This window comes from Panthera onca, chromosome D2 (genome assembly GCF_046562875.1).
Source record: "Panthera onca isolate mPanOnc1 chromosome D2, mPanOnc1 haplotype 2, whole genome shotgun sequence".
NCBI lineage: Eukaryota > Metazoa > Chordata > Mammalia > Carnivora > Felidae > Panthera > Panthera onca.
In genome coordinates this window covers 27,602,120-27,618,831 of record NC_138349.1, presented here as the reverse complement: position 1 = coordinate 27,618,831, position 16,712 = coordinate 27,602,120, and the positions used below count along the sequence as shown (strand labels likewise).

The 16,712-nt window shown below is 39.9% G+C and overlaps 1 protein-coding gene across 2 annotated transcripts in view; it reads right to left on the bottom strand.

Moving 5' to 3' along the window:
• OGA (O-GlcNAcase) overlaps nucleotides 1–13,338 on the bottom strand; it is a 29,494-nt gene extending 16,156 nt beyond the window's left edge. Inside the window, exons 1-8 of one of the 2 annotated variants that reach the window (XM_060641676.2) lie at nucleotides 13,188–13,338; nucleotides 12,216–12,488; nucleotides 8,297–8,348; nucleotides 7,769–7,866; nucleotides 6,047–6,177; nucleotides 4,390–4,561; nucleotides 1,974–2,072; nucleotides 847–1,131 (exon numbers count right to left, since the gene is read on the bottom strand). In XM_060641676.2, coding sequence (XP_060497659.1) covers nucleotides 847–1,131; nucleotides 1,974–2,072; nucleotides 4,390–4,561; nucleotides 6,047–6,177; nucleotides 7,769–7,866; nucleotides 8,297–8,348; nucleotides 12,216–12,414 — 1,036 coding nt within the window. In that variant the 5' untranslated portion in view covers nucleotides 12,415–12,488; nucleotides 13,188–13,338. Of the gene's footprint in view, nucleotides 1–846; nucleotides 1,132–1,973; nucleotides 2,073–4,389; nucleotides 4,562–6,046; nucleotides 6,178–7,768; nucleotides 7,867–8,296; nucleotides 8,349–12,215; nucleotides 12,860–13,187 lie in introns of those variants that run through there. The other variant, XM_060641677.3, reaches the window with a different exon arrangement.
• Between the last annotated feature and the right edge of the window lie 3,374 nt (nucleotides 13,339–16,712).

Sequence of the window (16,712 nt, the reverse complement as noted above, 5' to 3'; positions counted from 1 at the left end):
CTTTTCAATGTCCAGTGCTTTTACCTCTTGTCCACCAACCCTTTCATGCCCGGCACCTCTACTCATACTGTGATACTCGTAAGTATCCTCTCCTCTAGGAAATGGTTTCTTAGCACTTTTGCTTAGCAGAAATAAGCATTCCCTCCTCTGTGTTCCCACAGCACTTTGTAAACAATTTCCTCAGCATTTATCAAACAACAGCACAGTCGCCTATATGCTTTATCCAAAACCAGACCATGTTCTTCAAAAGCGGGGACTACTTTATTCTTTGCATCTTTAGTGCCAGGAAGGTGCACTTGCCAAATCTTACTAAGTGTTTAAATATAATGAATAAACAACTAGCCAGCATTCTTACTTAGAAACTCAACTGGGAATTTTTCATGAATAAAAAATCAGTAAGCCAATGTCTAAAATGACAACACAGAATATGTTCCATTAATATAAGCTGAAATCTAAATGATATATGAAGTAATTCAGGTAACAGCTAGTGATCTAAAATACCCCATTTAATAAAAACCACCAGAAAACATAAACTGAATGGGAATAATTCCAGGAATAACAGGAACACTAAAAAACTAGTGCTCTGATTTCAAAGTCACATTTTAAAAGTAAAGAACTGGGGGGGGGGAGAAAAGCAAAGAACTGAGGCCAAGAAGTTATTAAGTAGTTTGTCCAAAGCCACTCAGCCCTCTGATCCCTCCTTCTCTCACATATACACCTCACTCATAGGACTAAACAACATACTTCAAAAAATCTCTTAAATTATGATGACAAACCTGCACTTGACAATAGCTCTAGTTAACCCCAGGTCTCCCTGCAAGGTCAAGGATTAAGCAGTCTACTTACTCATCACTACATCTTTTCTCACTCCATTCATGTTTGATTTGTACCAGGTGGCAAGGGTGTGGATAGCAACATAGTTGGCTTCAAATTCACAATTTGGATTAGTAAGGACTCCTTTTAACCGTGGGATGAGTTCTGTGGATCTTCCTTTGTATGGGCCCAGAAATAGTCTCTTCTGATCATAATCATTAGCATGAATGTTATCCCAGATTACTGGAGCTCTCTTAATAATCTTAGAAACCTCTTCAATAGACTCCACTGGAATTTCTTTAGAAACAACTTTCGGACCTAGAAATGACAACCATTTGTTAAAAGACCCTCAAACATGATTCTTCAAAATATACTGAATTCAATTTTTTATCGTATTTTGTTATTTATGTACTTTCTGACAATTTTTCTTTTCAAAGTAACACAGCAACATGTCTTTTTGAGTGTTCAGTTTTACCCAACCTCTCTCCAATATTTCCTCAGGTCAGATTTCTAGGAATGGAATTAGTAGTAAAAAGATATGAATATTTAAGGTTTGGGCAGGCTTCCTCAAACTGATATGTTATAAGGAACAAATTGTTGGGGTGCCCGAGGGGCTCAGTTAGTTAAGCATCCAACTTTGACTCAGGTCATGATCTCAAGGTTCAGGAGTTCCAGCCCCACACTGGACTCTGTGCTGACAGCTGAGAGCCTGGAGTCTGCTTCAGATTTTGTCTCTGTCTCTCTCTCTCTGTCCCTCCCCTGCTCACCTCTGTCTGTGTCTCAAAAATAAATAAACAAAAAAAAAATTTCATGTAAACAATTTCTTTTTCCATTATAATACAGCTCGTTGATTAATAACTGTCAATTCGGCAGGATAGCTTTCATTTTATAAAACACTCTCCCCCTATGGCTGAGATCAATACTTTTTAGCCCAGTTCCCTACACATCTATTATTTATCAGCAACTGATACTCAGACTCACTGCAAAATCCTTAAAGATGTTTTTTATACTAAATGAAGAATGTATACTTCATAAAAGGGAATTTTAACAACAAAGTTTTCTGGTTAAAGTTGTTTTCAAAAAGTATCCAATTAACCAGAAAAACCAATTTCTAAGTTCTAGTTAACTAAAGTTTTACTGTATAAATCTTAAAGACTTACCTGTCCAAAGCACCTCAATTCCAGGGAGAAGCTTTTCACCCACAGTCCTTAAATAAGGAGATTGAGACACATTTGGGTAACAGAAAGTGCCACAATATTCTGAATGTAAAAAGGAAAATTAAGTAAAATAGTTAGGAGTGAAATGGTCACGAGTTTTTAAATGGGGGGAAAAAATGTCTACCAATTCTAAATTCTTTTCATACAAATGATAAAGAGCTTCCAAGTCGTATCTCAAAGGAATTAAACTCAAGTGGATAGTTCATTAAAGAATCAATTAAAAATAAAAATAAGAATCAATTCATAAAATCTGATACTCTTCCCCCAATAATACATATCAATCCTTATGATGCTACAGTCATTAGAAATACAAGTTTACTAAAGAAATAATTAGAATGTTTAGTATTTTCTACATACTTTGAATTGGCTACATTTCTCTTACAATTAGAGGTCAAACAAAATGAATTGACAATATCATAACAGACAAAATGCAGTATTATGTGCCATGTTATTAAGACTCAACTGCAACTAAATAGTAATTTGCAGCTTCTGCACTGCAAAGAAAACAATCAGCAAAACTAAAAGGGAACCAATGGAATGGGAAAAGATATTTGCAAATGACATATCAAATAAAGAGTTAGTATCCAAACTCTATAAAGAACTTAACAAACTCAACACCCAAAAAACAAACAACCCAGTGAAGAAGAAACGGGCAAAAGACATGAATAGACACTCTTCCAAAGAAGACACCCAGATAAACAGACACTTGAAAAAAATGCTCACCACCACTCATTATCAGGGAAACAGAAATCAAAACCACAATGAGACAGCACTTCACACCTGTCAGAATGGCTAAAATTAACTTAGGCAACAACAGATGTTGGTGAGGATGCGGAGAAAGAGGAACCCTTTTGCACTGCTGGTGGCAATGCAAACTGGTGCAGCCACTCTGGAATACAGTATGGAGGTTCCCCCAAAATTAAAAATATAACTACCCTACAACTCAGCAATTACACTACTAGGTATTTATTCAAAGGATACAGATGTGCTGTTTTGAAGGGGTACATGCACCCCAATGTTTATAGCAGCGCTATTAACAACAGCCAAAGTATAGAAAGAGCCCAAATGTCCATCGACAGATGAATGGATAAAGTGGCATATATAAACATACATACATACATACAATGGAGTATCACTCGGCAATCGAAAATGAAATCTTACCATTTGCAACAACGTGGATGGAACTAGAGTATATTATGCTAAGCGATATTAGAGAAAAATACCGTATGACTTCACTCATATGTGGAATTTAAGATACGAAACAGATGAACATAAGGGAAGGGAAGCAAAAATAATATAACAACAGGGAGGGGGACAAAACATAAGAGATTCTTAAATACAGAGAACAAACTGAGGGTTGCTAGAGGCGTTGTAGGTAGGGGATGGGCTAAATGGGCAAGGGGCATTAAGGAAGACACTTGTTGGAATGAGTACTGGGTGTTTTATGTAGGGGATGAATCACTGGATTCTACTCCTGAAATCATTATTTGCACTATATGCAAACTAACTTGATGTAAATTAAAAAATAATAATAATAAAGCATAATTTTAAATTTAAAACAATAAGTAAACATCTAAGAAAACATTAAAAGATAACAAATAGTAATTTGCAATGAATTAAGTAATTCCCAATGTAATCTTATTAAACATTATTTGAGTACTCCTGTTATATCAGACCTCTGAGATAAGGTTCGTGGCTCACAGGATTCTCAGACATATACACAAAGTTAAATAATTCAGACAAAATTTCTTAGAACAAATTTATTTATCTCTTCCTGAAAAAGAAGTCAAGGGGAAATTCCTTATAAGCCTAATTTTGAGAGGCAACTAAAAGAGGCTAATACATTATCAATGGAAGGAGCCAGGGAGGCAAGGTGAGAGAGGAAAAGTGGGGCAGGGTGGGGGGTGGGGGGGCGTTATTTAGCAAGTTTTCTATGCTGAGTCCTGGAATTCCAGAAGAGCCCAGATGGAAGTAGGAGGAGTGAAAAAAGATACAGATATGCATAGGCAGAAAAAAGGAACAAGTAGGAGGAAATGAGAAGTGACTAAGTTAAAAGCAATGTAAATTTGTTTTCTAGTTTTACATTTGATAATACTATCCTTCCTTTAATCCTGAAAATTTAAAGTTCATACACTTCCAGTACTAAAAAATATATGAAATCTTTTGCCTGTTCAGTTGCCATTTATTAGTCCCTAAAATTTCTCAAGTGTAAGACCTTGAGAAATGTCTTCTAGAAAAAGAATTCCTACTTTTATACACCAAAGGGAGAGGGGACAACACAATAAAGGCCATATATAGTTCTTTGAAAATGATGTATTTCAAGAAGTCTAGTTAAATATAAATCTATTATATACAATACCTGTGGGACAGAAGAGGAAAGTTTCTGGCTCTCCTAGGTATTGATAAATTTCATTTGTAATGGAGACCTGGGCATGAGCAAAAGAACTGAATACCTCTTTGTCTGCTGCACACATATTATGGTCAATATCATCAAAAAGCAAGGCAAATGACCTGCACCCAAACTGAGAAACCTAGGAAAAGCAGGGGGGGGGAAAAAAGATGATTTAGCAGCTCTTTTTAAGTAAATAAACGCCTGGCTGGATCAGTCCGTAAAACATGCAACTCTTGATCTCAGGGTCATGACTTCAAGCTCCACACTGGGCACAGAGCTTACATAAAAAATAGGATTAAAAATATTAATGTAGACACTTAATAGCTCTATCTAAAAGTCAAACATTTTTCTTAGTAGAATGTTCAAAGCCACACCAATTTTTTTTACATTTTCTATGTTAAACAGCTAGACAAGTTGGAACCCATTTTTCATTTGAGTTTGAATGCAGTATGCTCCAACAAAGCTTCAACGATATGGCCTATCCCTACCTCCCTGGCTGCTGATTATAGAAGACCAGACAGACAGAAAAACAGAAATGGTAAGTGAACTCAAGAGATGAAAAACCTAGGCTTGTTCTAGTCCCAAAGACACACTGATCCTAATTAATCTCTGCACATAAACCTAACTAGTCCATGAATCAGAAGGAACACAGTATTTGATCAGATAGGGAGATAACCTCTTAAAAAGCATATTCATGGAAATTAAACCTTATTAAATTTTTTACCATCTTAATGCCATCAATAATATAAACCTTTGCCTAAAGAAACACGCAAACATATACATGTATTATGTATCAGCAAATTTACTTTACCAGAAAAAATGTGCGGCTTTTATGTGAAGCAGAATTTAGATTCCAATCAGGCTTACCAATAGCTTACTTGTTTACCTAGTCTGTTTTCCTTCTGATCTTTGGAAACCAGTCAACCATATGGAGACTGGATTATACCTCTTGTCCATATTAACATATTACATGTAAAGGCACTTACATCTAACAGGTAACACCCTGTTTCTATTAACCTCAATCACAAATTCAGTCAAGTACCCAATAATATACAGAGCTTCTCAAAATGCGATTCTGGACAACCTGAATTTTTTTAAATTTTTTTTCTTTCTTTGAGAAAGAAAGGGCAAGAGCGATATCACATGCACAGGGGAGGGACGGAGGGAAAGAGAGAGAGAGAATCTTAAGAAGGATTAGGCCAACTGCGGAGCCTGACTCAGGGCTCAATCTCACAACTGTGAGATCATGACCTCAGGCACCCAGGCACCCCTGGACAACCTGAATTCTGAAGTAAGTCCCCACTCCCAAGTCTGTATTTCCACCCCAAGTCAGTTTAAGAATCTCTGGAAATGAACCCTATTAGCAACTTTTTAAGCATCACTTCTAAGCATTTCTTCTATAGCAGTTCTTATGCAAACCAAAGTCTGAGAAGCACTGCTACCTCCAGTAAAGCTCTCTTGACTCATGTTAGAAAATACTCTCTACCAAAAGCATGAAGGTAAAAAATTGTACAGAAGCAAAGAAGTATAAATTTGGTGTCCTTTTAACATCATTAAAATCAACTCAGAAAACTTTGTTTCCGGTATACTGAATCAGGGGGAAATAATGAAAAAGTAAAGCTACCTGGTCCAGTTTGCGTTTCAATGTAGATACTTCCTTGGGGTTAGAAAAGGTAATATCCAATCCAGGTGAGATAGCATAGATGAACTCTATCTCATATTCTCGTGCAGCAGAGATGAGTGTCATAAGTTGCTCTGAAGAAGAGAGTCCACGTTTTTAGAATGCAGCACAGAAAACTAAAAGAACCTTCACTTTTCAACTAAAGACAAGAGGTCATTTTCTCCAATTTACGATAGGTCAAGAAAGGAAAAATCCCTGAAATTTTACATGATGGTCATGTCCAACGTGATAATAAGTCATACAAAATGCCACAAACCTCATGTGGCTTAATGTCACCCTAAAATCAATAAAGCATTCTTTCATTGCCATTTCTCAAAAATATTGAATTAAGCATTACTTCTCTTACTGAACATAAGCCATCTTTATTTCCTACATTGTTTGAGATGTATGGTTTTCATTTTTTGCAGTCTCTGAACTGAAATTCTTATATAAAAAAAATCTACATATAACTACTTTATAATTTGGAAGAAAAGAAAAATGTGTTCTTAACAACCAGGGTTAAGTGACAGCCTTAACAATCCTTGTCTTTATAACTACAGAAAATACTCATTACAAATCTGAAGTTTTAAAAATGTGACAATTTTCCTAAGTAAAACTAAATTCTATTCTATACACCAGTAGACCTATCTTTACATAACTTTCAGTGGTATCTCAAGATAGTCATTTGACTATATTTTGATTATTGATCACATAAAATTTCATTACCAGCACCCAAAAAATAATTAGGTTGAACACACACTTAAATTATATAGAGTAGTAAACAAAAACACTAGATGGAGATAGGATACATTTTAATTGCTTCTTTGTAATTTAAGAAAACTTTCTGCTTTCAGTGTTTTGGCTGCACTCTATAACCAAGTTATCTTATTAGCTACGTATGTGTACCATTTTAATTCCAAGTATGAAATGTTTCCCCGTTTGTAAGTCCCCAAAGAAAAGCACCACTTGTCTAATTTATAAGGAGGTTCTGTTATGTCCTACTCTATTTACTATGTATTTACTATGTATTTATGTATTTAACTTAACATTAAGAACACACATAACAAGGATAGTTTATGATGGCTTTTCACTTCAGTATAAGCCTAGACTAGGGTGAGGCCTTTATTTTAAATAAAGACAAAACCAAGTAATCAAGTGATCAAGACCAAGCCATTCTTGAGTCTGAAGCAAAAGGACCAGTAATACTGATCCTGTCTTTACTTAAAATTTTGGTATCTTGCTCATGGATTTTTTTTTTTTGCATTAATCTTGGTTTAAAAATTGCATAAGATACTATTTATCTTCATCACTGATTTTTTTGGGGAGTCCCTTACTTAAACTTTGTACCCAAGGCGGCACCTCACTTGCCCTGCCCCAGGCCTAGTCCTGCTTTAGTACCTCTTTGTTCAATGGCCCACTGTTTAGACCACTGACAGAAGTTAAACGGTATAATTTATGATTATAGAACAGGTGGGAGTCAGACTGCCATAACCATGAATCACACCATGGCCGGCCAACATTAGTACTTCTTTCAATCTACACTAACTCACACAGAATTTACCAGATAATAAAAATGGAAACGACCTACAAAGAGAAAACGAAATATTTAATAAAATTCTTATAATGTACATTACAGCTCTTTTCTTCCCATATTCTGAATTTATGGATTAAAAAGAAAAAGATTACCAGCTTCTTCCACTGAATACATCTCTCGCCAAAACATCCTATGTTTGTAGTCATCTTTTGGGGCATACAAGTATGTATTTAATTCCCATTTCTGGAGCCTTAAGGGGAAAGAAAATTACATATGTATAAATAGGCAACATGTAAAGGCTGTAAATCCCAAATTTTTCCTTTCCTTGGAGCATCTCCATCTCTTAAAAAGCTAGTAATATTCTGGGACAACAGCTTTTAACCTTTTTGTAATCTAGCGGAATTGTAAAAAATTAAATATTATAAGGAATGCCAACAAATTAAAGTCTTAAATAAAAACAATAGCTCTGAATGACACAGATAGAGCCCAAAACCTATTCAGCTTCCCCAGAAACTTTGAAAACCCCTGGCCTAGGTGAAGGAAAGGTAAAAGACCAAGGTCAAATAACTTCTGCAACTGAGAAATCATCAAAATTCATATGGCCTATTCAGTGTTAGTTTATCTTCAAATAAAAGGAAATATTGATGGTTTAAGACTACTTCACAAAGTAAAAAATTTACCTTCTAAAGAGTTCTTTTCTCTGTTCCATAACCCAAGGTCTTCCATAAAATCCTAGATTCAAAGTAAGAATGAAATTATTTTCAAGTTTCAAAATGTGGTAAACAATTTATTGACAAAAGCAGATTACAAAACATACAATATAATCCCATTCTGAAAAAAAAGTGTGTACAATATATCCAAAGGGTATTTAGTAAAATATTAAGATGTCTTTGGGAAAAAAAAAAACTCATTAAGGTGTCTCTGGATAGTGATATTATAAAATGACTTTTATTCCCCTTTTATTTAGGTAATTTTTCTTATTTTTCTACCATTAACACTTATTACTTATGCAATATTTTTAAAAAAAATTTTTTAATGTTTATTTTTGAGAGAGACAGAACATGAGCAGAGGAGGGGCACAGAGAGAGGGAGACAGGCATCCCAAAACCTAACTTTAAAAAAACTTTTAAAAAATAAACTCCACACCCAATGCCATGCTGGAACTTAGGATCCAGAGATCAAGAGTTAGATGCTCCGACTGGGCCAGCCAGGTACCCCTAAACCTAACTTTCTTTTTTTTTTTTTCTTCAATGTTTATTTTTGAGAGACAGAGGCAGAGAGAAAGGGAGACTGAGGATCCCAAGCAGGTTCCAGGCTCCGAGCTGTCAGCACAGAGCCTGCACTGGGCTCAAACTCACCAACCAAACCCTGAGATCATGACCTGAGCAGACTGAGCTACCCAGGTACCCCTAAACCTAACTTTTTAAAAGATCTCAATCTTACAATAGAGGAAGGGGAAGCAAAGTAATCCCAAACCACTAATAATAACAACCACTACTTGAGAGAGGAATTGAATTGCCTTTAGAGTGGGAGATTAAAAAAAAAAAGTAGGGAAAAAAACAGGAACAGAATTAGGAAAGAATCTGACTGAACCAATTTTATGATCGCCTTATTTTTTTTTAAAGTTCCTGATACAATAAAAGGGACCAAAAATGCCTTAAACTAAATTCACAGCAAACTCAACAGTGGAACTGGCCCAAAAAGGAAACTCTTGAGGAGTCTCAATTCCAGAGCAAAGGTTTGAACAACTGGAAATGCAAGAATATGACTTGCTCCACTGTCCCAGAAGGGAGGTAAATCACTAGTAGTGCATAATGCAGGAAACAAACCAGCAGAGGAATGACTTCAGTCCTGATATAAGCACCAAACTGGTACTTGCAGCTCCACTGTGTGTGAATCACACCTTATAGCTTGCCTAACCTTTATTTTCCACCTGTCTCGGTCTAATCACCTGCAAGAGAGAAGGACAGGGGCGCCTGGGTGGCTCAGGTCATGATCTCGCGGTCTGTGAGTTCGAGCCCCGTGTCAGGCTCTCTGCTGACAGCTCAGAGCCTGGAGCTGCTTCGGATTCTGTGTCTCCCTCTCTCTCTGCCCCTCCCCTGCTCATGCTCTGTCTCTGTCTCAAAAATAAACACTTTTAAAAAATTAAAAAAAAAAAAAAAGAGAGAGAGAGAAGGACAGCCCCTCAGGAGTACCATGAAGATGGTTAACATATTATGAACATAAAATGCTATTCTCTCTCTCACACACACACACGCAGAAAAAATACACACACAGTCTACTTAAGACTACCTAAAACTGACATTTCTGTAACGTATTAAACTCCAGTCTCTAGACACGATGGTTACTCTGCACAACAAACATGGACAAAGACAACAAAACAAAAATTCATTGCATACTATGTATGAAACTGTAGCACTTTCCATCAATAATTCAGTTACCTTCTTACAAGTAACTTAGGGGCACTTGGATGGCTTAGTGGGTTAAGCGGTCAGACTCTGACTCTGGCTCAGGTCATGATCTCCTGGTTCAAGGTTTCAAACCACCCTGTGCTGACAGCTCAGAGCCTGAAGCCTGCTTCAGATTGTGTGTCTCCTCCTCTCTCTGCCCCTCCCCCGCACGTATAAACATTTAAAGAATTAAAAAAATTTTTTTAAACATTAGGTAAATTTTATACGTCTTTACAGCTTTCCTACAACATTTAGCATTATCATTTTTCTCTCCAAGGAATAGGCATTAAACACTCCTTTAGAATTGCTTCAATATATAAAAGAAACATTTTTATCTTCAGAAGCCCTAACTTTACTCTCAGTCAGGTTCATGGTTTTGGTTAACTGGCACCACAAAGAGGAAGCAGTGCTATTATGCAAGTTACAACCAACAAAGATTTGTGAGGGAAAGAACATTTTTAAAAAGGAATCCTGCCAATCCCTGCCAATTTCCTTTCTTCATTCATTTTAGGAATACTAACTTAGGAGTACTTAAAAAAAAATCAGGTGCTCAGTCACCAAAAAAATACAGAGAGATATGGAGGGAGGAGGGACAATAGATAACAGACAACTCTATTCTCTGAGTAGTTCCCTTTCAATACTATTCTGAAAAAACAAACCAACTTAAACCACAAGCTTTTCTCCATAATTACTGAAGATGTAATAGACAAAATTTCTTTAGCCTCACTCTCGTCTAGCTCTAAAATTTCTATATCCTCCAGCACTCTTCAACCCTCCACCCAAAGATCCCTGATGACAAAATAGACTTTTTCTAGAATCTCCATGCACGCAAACAAGCCCAAATAAATACACCAACAGATTAAGTCACACAGAGCAATCATGTTTCCACAAACATGGACTCCAAATACGTAAGTAGCTTTCCATTCTGTCTTCCCCCCAAATTCTCCAAAACCTTTAACTCTGCAGAACTGTTTCACTCCTTACTGTAGCTACATAGTAGTCTGTTTTCTCCTCCAATTAAGCTTTATCTAAAATACCACAACCACGACCCACCCTTCAAATAAACACTCTTTGTAGGCTGACAATACTAGAAAAGCTGAAGCTCTCAACGTATAGGGAAACCTTTCTACTTCTCCATACCTTTTTGGTCCTTTGTAACAACTAATTCTTATACAGTGTTACTCCCATGCATCCCATTACATATAGGAAAGAACTAATAAGGCAAACAACTATGAAACTCTAAGTAGGCCAAAAGACTTCAGAAAATTAAAATACATGCTGTACTCAAGGAAACAGCAATAAGGCAACTGACTCATGCTTCCATAGAATACTTGGTCGAATATTCACTATATTCATAAACTGCGATACAATCTTCAGGTCATTTTCCCCAACGACAAAAATAAATAATCAAATTAAATAATTAAATAAATCCTGCATTCTTTTTAAATGGGAAGTGAGAAAGTCAAAAAAACATTTTAAACCTCTTCTGCAGCTCCTAAATTAAAATCCTGTACCCCTGATACTATCTAAGTCAAAGCTTCATCTCCTAGAGCCAAAGCACAGCAGCTGGCAAAGGACAATTTTCTAGGCTGCAAAAGAATCTTCAAAAGGTGGGGGGCAGGGACTGACTACAAAAAAAAAAAAAAAAAAAAAAAAAAAAATCTAAGCAAAGGGGAATTTGTAAAATCAGCTCCACTGTGCTTCTCTTCGCTCCCAGAGTACAACAAGCACATCCGTGTGGATTTATTTTTTCCCCCCACGGGTGAGGACAGCAGGACTATACACGTTTTTCCATTTGAACATAGACCACCCTACGGAACAAGATCCCAAGGTACAAAGACTTGTAACTCAGAGCCTAACACTAGGCTCCTTACTACCGCCTCCGCAGGAGCCAGGCCTGGCTCCAGCCCAAGGCGGGTGGGGTCAGGCATGTTAATAGCCAGAGGGGAATTCAACGCTGCATAACAACGTGAGAGAAGACTTGCCCACCATCTCGCCTCTCCCCTCTCCAAAACAGGATCAAGTTTCAGGGCCCAAAGAGTGACACCTTTTTAGAGCCTCCTAAAGTATCCCCCACACGAGCAGAGAATGTTACTGGGACGGAACGGGAAGGAGGACGTTCTCGCCCAGCCCGCGCCAGAGCGCTCACCTTCCACTACGCCACATAGGAACCTCCGAGCTCCTCCTGCAGCCCCAGCCACCGCTGCTCCCCCGGCCCCGGCTGGGTTGTCTTCTCCGGGGGCCGGAGCTGCTGGCGGCTCCAACGATGCCCCCGCGGAAGCAGCAGGGTTGGAGTTCAGCTCGCTCTCCCGCTCCTCCAGCGCCGCCTGGCTCTCCTTCTGCACCATCCTCCTGCCCCCGGCCGCCGCCACCTCTGCAGGTCCTCCTCGGCCTCCGTCCGTTGGGCCGCCGGCCCGGAGCCCTGGAAAGGGCCTCGGCTCCAAGCGCGCGCCCTTCGTGCTCCTTCCCCTCCCCCTCTGCCCTTCCCCCTCCCTTCCGCAGGGACCCGAATGCCCGGATGAGAAGGGCGGCGGCACCGGCGCGAGCCCTTTGTCAGCCGCTGCCTCAGCCTAAGCTGGGGAGCCGGAAGCCCAAGCGGAGGGCGAGGCCGCGACCTCTCGTTCTCTGGAGGCAGATAGCCAAACCTCCTTTTCTTGGTCGCAGTTAGCTTCTGCTGCTTCCCGATAATCTTAGCTCTTCCGCTGTTCCCCCTCAAAGCCCCTAGGTCTCCACCACCGCTGCTTCTACCGCCCGCTTCCTGTTTATCCGCACTGCGCCTGCGCCGGAGACCGGCTCAGACCGGTCCCCTCAGCCCGACTCCCCCGCCTTCTTTTGGGCCAGCCTATTGCGCTTCATTCGATAGGGGGAAATAGAACAGAGGAGAAGCGAAAAGCGGAAGATAACGAGGACGATGGAATGTACCATTTGTGCTCACCACCCTCTAGGACAAGGCAGGCGCCCTGGAACGGACCATTACCCCTTCTGAAGAAGGGGAGTATGGGAGGAGGCTGCAACCGGTTGAGGCAATGGGGAAGGGGGATGAAAAAGAGGTGTTTACTCTTTCAATGCGCAAGCGCGGGAACGAAGCCTCTAGTTCTTAAAGAGATACGAAGAAACTGACCTATTTTCTATTGAGATTCTTCTAATAGGTTGGCTCATTACATCACCCTGACCCAGGATCGGTTCTGTGAAGATAACATTCCAAGGAGCTCAGCTCACCCCTCTGCCTTGAATCATTTTCCCCAACCCCCAGCTTGGCGCTAATCCCTTTAAAAATTAAGTCTTTCGTTCATTCCTTCGTTCAGCAGACACTAATTGAGCTTGCCACTTGCTGGGCTCTTGGGTCACTATGAGCTCACAGTATGGCGATGGAGACAAGCAAGTACATACACAATGCCCGCACGGTGTGCCCAAATGTTACGGGACCCCAGAGGACGGACTGACTTAATCCTCCTTTGGAGAGAGGTGGCAGCCGTGGTTTCGCTTTTTGAGCTGGAACGTAAAGGATGAGTAGGAGCTAGAGTAGGGGAGAAGCAAAGAAAGAGAGCACTCCAGGCTTATGGAACAGAGTACAAGTGTAGCAAGGGTTGAAAAGGCCTGGCATCTTTGGGAATGGAGAATGTGAACTGTGTTTAAGGGAGAACTGAGATCCCTTGGGCCTTAGCATAAATACCATTTCCTTAAGGAATCCTTCCCTGAGCCCTAGATGGGCTTAGGTCCTCTTGCTGTTGTTTGTGCTGAGTTCCCTGTAGCCCTGTCAGTAGGCGCTGTTTACATTTACGTCGGTTGAGAGATCTGTCTCAGCTTGCGAAGTGTGTGAAATGAGCAGCTCACGCTCATTCTGATCATTAAGACTTACTTAGTATCGTCCATTTTACATTTTGGTCTCACATTCAACTCTTTCAGCGGTAGCCCAACTTAGCTCTCATAGTCCCTCTTCTTTTTAGTCCTAGAGCATTGAGATGGGGGTTACAGGCAAACATTTTCTTAGATATCCTTGGAGGATCTGGGGTTATCATTCCAGCTGACCCCCAGCCCTTGGTCTCATGACACTTTCCCCTTTGCCTCATGCGGTGGCAACTGCTATCAAGTCAGCAGCCACAGTTTCATCTACTGTTCTGACTCTGGGGTCCACGGCCCAGGCAAGATCCACTTTCCAGATCTGAACCTCTCAAACTTGAAGGGAAGCTCTTGCTACACACCTCTACCCTCTAGTACCTACAACAGGAACCAGAGGTTCGTAGGCCTATGGTAAATACCTCTGGAATGAATGAGATACATTCATTCGTTTTAAATTCTCAGTTTAAATTCTGGTTAGAGAAACACACAATAGCAAATTCAGTACATACACAGGGACTCAATTTGTAATAAGTGCTATAAAGGGAGGAAATCTAATGATGTGATAGAGTAACCACAGCAAGGAAAGGCTACTCCAGATAGAAGAGTAAGTAGCAATCTATGAGTGAATCATGATAGTGGCTTGGCCTAGGGAATAGCCGTGGAAACGTAGAGCTGTGGTGCATCTTTGGTGGTGGCAGTAGAATAGAGGGAGGGGGCAGCTGCCCCAGTTGGTAGAGCCTGGGAGTTGTGAGAGTTCGAGTGCCATGTTGGACATAGAGATTACTTTTTAAAAATAAAAAAAAATGAAGGAGTAGAGGAAGAGGAAGAAATGAAGACTACTAAATTTTATTACTTCTTAAAATATTTTTGATGTTTATTTTTGAGCAAGATAGAGAGACAGAGTGTGAGCAGGGGAGGGACAGAGAGAGACATACACAGAGAATCCACAGCAGGCTCCAGGCTCTGAGCTGTCAGCACACAGCTCGACGTGGGGCTCAAATACGAACGGTGAGATCACAACCTGAGCCAAAGTCAGATGCTTAACCAACCGAGCCACCCAGGTGCCCCAAGACTACTAAATTTTAACCTGAGCAACTAGGTAGATGGCGTCATTTATTGAGCTGGGGAAGACTGAGAAAACATGAATCAAAGTTCTATTTGGAACATGTTAAGTTTGATCATTACAGGTCCATATGAATATGTCAAGTAGGCAGTTGAAGATATGGGTCTTGAAGCTCAGAAGAGAATTCTAGGGATATAAACTTAGGAGTTATCTGCATATAAATGGCATTTAAAGCCATGGGACTGGATGTGATTTGGAGAAGAGACTCAGGTCTGAGCTATGGGGCTCAACGTTTAGAATTCCAGTTGAGAAGGATGAGTTTGCAAGAGAGTGCTAAGAAGCAGTGGCCAAAAAGGTAAGAGGAAAATCAGGAGAGTATGAAATACTAGAAGGCATGAAAGAAGTGGGTTTTTATTTATTTATTTATTCTTGAGACAGAGAGAGAGCATGAGTGGGGGAGGGACAGAGAGAGAGACACAGAATCCAAAGCAGGCTCCAGGATCTGAGCTGTCAGCACAGAGCCCCGTGCAGGACTCAAACACACAAACCACAAGATCATGACCTGAGCCGGAAGTCAGACTTTAACCAACTGAACCACCCAGGCGCCCTATGAGAGGAGTGTTTTGAGATGGAGCAGTTGACAACATTCAGAATCCAACCAGCGGCCAGGAAAAAAAAAGATCAGACTGCCAACCTACTGATTTTTTTTCTGAACCCATTTATGTGTCTTGGCTCTGGGACACTTCTCACCTCACTCAGCCACAGACTTCAGCTTCCTTTAAACTTGAATCTACCTGGGGCACCTGGATGTCTCAGTCGGTTAAGTGTCTGACATCAGCTCAAGTCATGATCTCATGGTTCGTGAGTTCAAGGCCGGCATCAAGCTCTGTGCTGACAGCTCGGACCCTGGAGCCTGCTTCAGATTCCGTCTCTGTCTCTCTGCCCCTCCCCTACTCGCTCTCTGTCTCTGTCTCTCAAATATAAAAAATAAAACATTTAAACAAATTTTTAAAAAACACTTGAATCTACCCTAAAACATAGAGACCATCTCTATACCTAACCGAGATATATACACACACTCACCATACTCATTCATCCAATCATACAATCATTTACACAATTGTTGAATACCTATTATATGCTAGACCTCAAGGATAGGATCATCAGTGGGGCAAGAAAACCTAGTCCAGGCTCTCAAGGAGCCCTCAGGAGTTTCTATCAAATAAGACAAATAATCACTCAAATAAATATATGGTAACAAACTGAGAAGTGCCATGAAGGAAAAGTGTAGGGTCCCATGAGAGCCTGTCACAGTGTCGCTTTGTTTAGACTGTGTGTGATATGGATAGCATCCAAATCTTTACTATATTCCAAAGCTTTACTATATCCCAAAGCCACCTTGGACAGAGACTTGGGAGACTGGGTCTAGTCTCAATCCTCCTATAAACTCACTAGGTGACCTTGAGCATGTCCTCTCCCCTCTTTGGGCCTTTTTCCTTTCCTGTATAATGGAAGGCTAGACTGTAGGTTCTTAACTTCAGGTCCATGGTTGGACTTCAGGGATACAAAAATGTGTGGAAAAGTGTACATGTTTTTTTTTCTTCTGGAAGTAGGCCCACAACTTTTATCAGATCTTTTAGAGGGGCTGTGACCCAAAGAAATCCAAGGACTTATGGAGCAAATAGTTGAGGGAGAATGTGAGCAGGAAACACAGATGACAAAATGATGGGATTCTGGAAGTAA